Below are 6059 nucleotides of genomic sequence, written 5' to 3'. Positions count from 1 at the left end.
ACGGAAAAGGAGGCAGGCGATCACATTCCATAGCAATCACTCTCCTCTTCCTATAATTTTCTGTTCGATTTCCCTTTTTCTTCTTTATCGACTGAAACCCTCAATTGCTTCATCTTCCATCCCATGGGAACCCCAGAGACTTCTCGCGAACCCTGCCCCGATCGCATTCTCGATGACATCGGCGGCGCATTTGGCATGGGAGCTGTTGGCGGCTCCGCCTTCCATTTCCTCAAAGGTCTCTACAACTCTCCCAAGGGTTCTCGGCTTGTCGGCGGCTCGCAAGCTGTTCGCCTTAACGCACCTCGTGTTGGCGGCAGTTTCGCTGTGTGGGGTGGCTTGTTTTCCACGTTCGACTGTACCATGGTTTACTTGCGTCAGAAGGAGGATCCGTGGAACTCCATCATCGCCGGGGCTGCCACTGGCGGCTTCCTCTCCATGCGCCAAGGGCTTGGAGCTTCGGCTCGATCTGCGGCTTTTGGTGGCGTCTTGTTGGCTATGATTGAAGGAGCAGGGATCATGCTCAACAAGTTCCTCAGTGCACAGCAACAGATGCCTATAATAATCGATGAACCCATGCCTGCTGGATACCCTGTTAATGGATTACCTGGCCAAAGCTTGCCTCAAGGGGTAATGCAGCCCTCAAATGTGCCTTCTGATTCGGGTTCGGATTCGGGCAAATCTTGGCTTGGCGGGTGGTTTGGTGGAGACAAAAAGGATGAGCCTCCTACGCGTGGAGGAAGCGAGACCAAAGTCTTGGAGAGTTTTGACGCGCCGCCAGTGCCGAACTTTGAATACAAGTGAGGTGGTTATTCAGGCAGTGTTTGGTGGTTAGTGAGTATTTAGGAGTAACTGCATATGTTGCAGGTGTTTCGTTTTGAACTTTGCCCAGGAATTTGATTGTGGTCACTTAAATCTACGGCTTTGTAATATAGTGGTAATTTTGGAACTCTGTGTGTGTTAGGCTCCACATTTTTGTCCAAAATTGATTATTTCCCAATTGAAATTTTGGCATGCTTCCAGTTATATATCATCATTTGATCGCAGATCATCTTTTCCTGGAAAAACTATATGCTTGCAGGTTTATAAGTAGTTCAGTGTCAATATGTGAAATTGTTGGTGTTGTTTTCTGTAACCCCCAGTACCAGTAGGAGGGACGGGGCAGGGCATTTGTTTTGGGTACGAAATGTCACGGGTTGACAACCTGACATCCTTATCCCTAAGTATTACTTATGACGCTCTCCGGAAAAATGGTGGTTCAATAAGAGATTCTTTTCCCTTTCTGGAAGATACTGGAGTGCATGATTGAAATTGATCAGCTGAAATTGATTATTGGTAAGAGTACATGTGACCTTCCGGCAAACTTGTTGGAGGCTAATGCTTGGTATATATATCCTTGCATGCTGTAAATGTATTGCTTTTTTGAAGTCTTCTGCGTTTAATGTGTTGTATGTTTAAATAATTACAAATGTATTATTTGGTGGGTATTACAAGGCCACAGCCATTTGCCTGAGAAACATCGACAAATCCTCTGATATTGCCATCAGCATTATCTAGCTAAGCACTGATCACTGACGATTATTAGATTTTTTAATGATTTAGTCAGTTAATTAGGTCAGTGCAGGTACATGTCTAAATCACTTATACTTTACATCCTAGATCCTAATAATAATAAGTGATGATTGGCTTTGGACCTAGTATATCTCTAGGAGGAGCAAGCAAGAACTTCGGCGTTAACCTTGCGTCTCTAGTTGTCTTTTAGGTTTACTTGTAATGTAATTCTTTCTCAATTCTAACATGTGACGTAAAGTGATCATAAGCCGTTGTTATGTAATGTTTTCAAGCAGCTAAAAGTTGATGTGTGCTGAAGAGAGAGCATAAGTATGTGGATTAGGGGTTTCATCATGGATTTTGCTGCCGCAGTTTTCATTTTTCTGAGCGGTTCCTCTATTCTTTTATTTACTTCATCATATGGCCTCTAATATCTATTCTCTTTAACTTAGATGTTGGGATTTAATTCTTTAGATGCTCAATTGATGGTGGGATCTAATATCTATTCTCAGAGTTATCTTGTTTTACCATTCGCTTAAGATTCTCTTGTGCAGAAATGTTTGAAGGAAAGAAGTAAAAGATGCATCTACATGGAAACATGCTAGTTTATAGAAGACTTTATTTCTGAATTTATATCTTGTTATTTTATACGTCATCGCATCTTACTTTATATACTCCTCCGGTCCTTAATATAGGATCCAATTGTTGAGTTGATCTTGATCCTAAATATGATATCCATTTCTTATATTTATCAATTTTTTCTAGATTACCCCTACAGATACTCTCTTAACCATAATCAAGTAGAAGAGGGAGAGGAGGTATTAAGAAAGATGATTATGGTGTTTTAGGAAAAATGTGTTACATTTTTTATAATTAACTAACTTACTTAACTTTCTTAATCTAATCAAATTTGTTAAATGAGTTTTATATTAAAGACCGGTAGAGTATATCCACTTGACTTCTCTGATTTCTTACCCTTGATTGTGTTTCTGTGGGTTTCGCCGCCTACAAATGGATGGCCTTCAATTATTTGCAGTTGCAGGGTGGCGGGTCTTATATTTGTTCTTTCCTTCAAAGACTCCACTTATATTGCAGCAATACACTTCTAGGTGCAAGGGTCGACTCTCAGGTTGAGTTATACTCTTGCTTTTCTTCTCATTACTCTGCATGCTTCAAGTTATTATTTTGACAAAGCATTAACCTTCTAGTGCTACTTAGTATTGGGAATTAAGAATTATATAGTAGTGGAGGATTTGAAATCATCTGTATTTGTTTCGTTCAACTTCGTTATTTAACCCGAAACGTCCATGTCTTTTTAGGGGTGCAACTATGTGTGCCGCTAGTCGTAGGGAATGTTTGTTTCTTATTTGAGGGAACAATCCTTGAGGATCCATGAGATGTGATGTTGACAATAAAATGTCACGTTTCTAAGCATTATGAATTATCAATCTTATCCAACGAGAATAAATGAGGAAAAGTGTAGGAAACCAAAAGAGTACTTAAGAATTTAGGCTTTTGTTTATATTTTATTGTCTGTTTTTCATTTGGTTAACAGCAGTTGGCCTTTTTCACTCTAAGTCAAATGATAATCCGACTCTCTTTTCTTTTCGGTGTTATTTTTTAAGATCTTCCTGAAAAACTCATCCGTTTGTAGGTTATTAATTATAGTTATTTTTTCCCTTTATGGTTTTCTTTATTTATGCTGATAAGAGTGATCACGTCTTAAAGTTTGATTATGGTCAGAATGATTTACCCCTGATTCATCCAAAAGAGAGCCGACAAGACCATATAAAATCGTATAGCTAAATGATAACCAGCATTATATTGCAAAGGAAGCTAATTATTTTTCGTTAATCATATTAAAATAAATTTTGTACCTATTTCTAAGAAATAACTTATATTTAAAAGTAGTTAGCACAAAAAAAATTTATAATTTTCAAAAGTAAACTATAAGTTGTTTCTTGTATTTATTTTGTGCGAATTATGTACGAGTGTTCCGTGTAAATGTCGATGTTTCTTTTAGTTTCTTTCCGGGGAGATTAATCGTTGAATGTAGAGATCGATTTGAAGGATGTTGTACTACCTCTGGTCAATAAGTAATATAAGAGTTATTTTTTACTTTTGATTTGATCATAGATATAAGACTCCAATCCTCTTTACTTTTTATATTTATTTACTTCTTTGGTCCTTAATATAAGATCTATTTAACTTATTTGATTAGATTAAGGAAGTTAGGTAAGTTAGTTAATTATAAGAAATATGACATGTTTTTCTTAAAACACTATAATCATCTTTCTTAATATCTTTTTTCCCTCTTCTACTTGATTATGGTTGAGGAAATATTTATAAGGGTAATTTAAAGACTATAATCAAGTAAAAAAAAGAATGGAGAGTATTAAGGAAGATGATTATAGTGTTTTAAAAAAAATATATCATATTTTTATAATTAACTAACTTATCTAATTTTTTTAATCTAATAAAATTAGTTAAATAGATTTTATATTAAAAATAAGAGGAGTATTAAATTATTTGAAGTTTAAAAGGGTCATCTGGAGACCTTCGCCTTCCCTCAGAAAGCAGGCGGATGAGTTTGATGCTAGTGGAGACTTTGGCTATGGTTTCTGAAATAGTCTGATGGTAGGATCCCACTTCTTTGCCGTTTTGATTCTCTTTTACGGTTGGTTTGTTATCTGAACTTTATGTTCTTCCTGTACTTCTCCCCTTTTGCAGTTAACATTTCATCTTTCTGCTGGGAAAAAAAATATTTACATGTCACTGCCTCGTATCTTTAATATAAAAACTGATAAATCTTTGTAATAGTTAAATATATTAAAAAATTTATTGAATTATGGTTTTAATAATACATATGATTAGTAAAAATATTTTTTAAAAAATAATACATATTTTATTACAAATAACTAAGTTAACTAGTTTTCTTAATCTATTTAAATTAATCAACTAGCTTTTATATTAAAGATTCGGGGTAACACATAGATATATGATACTCCTTTTATTCCTTAATATAAAACCTAATTAATTAATTTAAGCTAAATTAATAAAGTCAAATAAATTAGTTAATTATAATAAATATGATATGATTTTTTAAAATATCAGATTATCTCTTAGTCTATGAGTTAAGTAAATTAATTGAAAGAAAAATATTTATTTCAATTCTTATTATAAATCTCAAATAATTAATTTATATATAAGAAAAAATTAATTAAAAGTAATAAATATACTACAAATATATATTAATTATGAACAAACAAGGGGTTGGTGAAGAAGGGGAATGTGTACTTTAGTTTATTTGAAATAAATTTATGTTGGGTTAAATACGTGAAAAAAATTTTATTTCGTGAAGAAATGATTGCAAACACCCTAGAAATCAAAATGACGGTGAAGTCAGATCCTGCGCCGCCTCTGGAGGGTGGCTTTCGCTGTCTGTCTCCTTCTTCCTTCCATTTTTTGTGCCCTCGGAAGATTTCTCCAGAAGCGGTCATTTTCACTGCTTCATCGGCCTGTGAATTTGAAGTTATTTTCAGGTAAATATGAACACGTTGAAAACTTGCCGCCATACAAGCTTTTCATCTTGATGTGGTTCATCCGTAACCGATGATTCCTTGGGTGAAAACGACAGCGTTAGGTGAAGTCTCTGTTTCACCATGTAAAACACATAACTGGTTTGGATTGACTTATTTACTCATGTTTCATGTGAATGTGAATTGAGACAAAATTTTGACCACGTATTTATTTTATATTCTGTAAATTATGATTAAAAAACTATTTAAGACTCATTTAAAATGACATATAAATAGTTTTTTAATTATGATTTATAAAATACGATGTGAGTATATGAGATGAGTTTTATTTTAATTCACATAAAACGTATTTATAAATGTTTTTGAACATGATTTCAACTAGACACTTATAAGCCATTACAAATGACCCTAAACTCTAGTATGAATTTGAGTAAAAATTTTAAAATAAAGGAAAAAGGTTGCAAAATTAACAAGAAAACTAGCAAATTGGGCAGCATTGTACATTGCATATTTCTTAACAAAACATGTCTTTAATATAGTTTTAAAAAAAATAATTATTACTCCTCCGGTTTTTAATATAGGACCAATTGTTAAGTTAGTTTTGGTCCTAAATATAAGACCCATTTCTCATATTTATCAATTTTCTCTAAATTACCTCTATGGATACTCCTTCAACTATAATTAAGTAGAAGAAAGAGATGGGGTATTAAGAAAGATGATTATAGTGTTTTAGGAAAAATGTGTTACTTTTTTTTATAATTAACTAACTTATTTAACTTTTTTAATCTAATTAAATTAGTTAAATAGATTTTATATTAAAGATAGTATTTCTGGTTCTAAGATCTTATTTGAAAATTATAAATGAGTTCTTATCATGCCCAGCCGCACAGGTATTATAATTGTTGCTCCTTCTAGTGGTGAATTCCACGTAGGACCCAGAAAAACCTGCCAAGCTAGCCAACTGGCGAACCG

At 33.9% G+C, this 6059-nt stretch overlaps 1 protein-coding gene across 1 annotated transcript; it reads left to right on the top strand.

Moving 5' to 3' along the window:
• Nucleotides 1-1043, top strand: LOC114717932 (mitochondrial import inner membrane translocase subunit TIM17-2). The gene has a single exon (XM_028903170.1). The coding sequence runs from the start codon at nt 124-126 to the stop codon at nt 799-801; it is 678 nt and encodes a 225-aa protein (XP_028759003.1). The 5' UTR covers nt 1-123; the 3' UTR covers nt 802-1043.
• Nucleotides 1044-6059: the final 5016 nt, after the last annotated feature.

This window comes from Neltuma alba, unplaced genomic scaffold, assembly GCF_004799145.2.
Source record: "Neltuma alba isolate B1F8T4 unplaced genomic scaffold, ASM479914v2 tig00011783_pilon, whole genome shotgun sequence".
Classification (NCBI taxonomy): domain Eukaryota; kingdom Viridiplantae; phylum Streptophyta; class Magnoliopsida; order Fabales; family Fabaceae; genus Neltuma; species Neltuma alba.
The sequence above is the reverse complement of the archived record's forward strand: the minus strand, read 5'-3'. Positions and strand labels throughout refer to the sequence as shown.

Excerpts from the sequence above, each read along its gene's own strand:
- LOC114717932 (XM_028903170.1), top strand. The coding sequence starts at position 124 with ATGGGAACCCCAGAGACTTCTCGCGAACCCTGCCCCGATCGCATTCTC.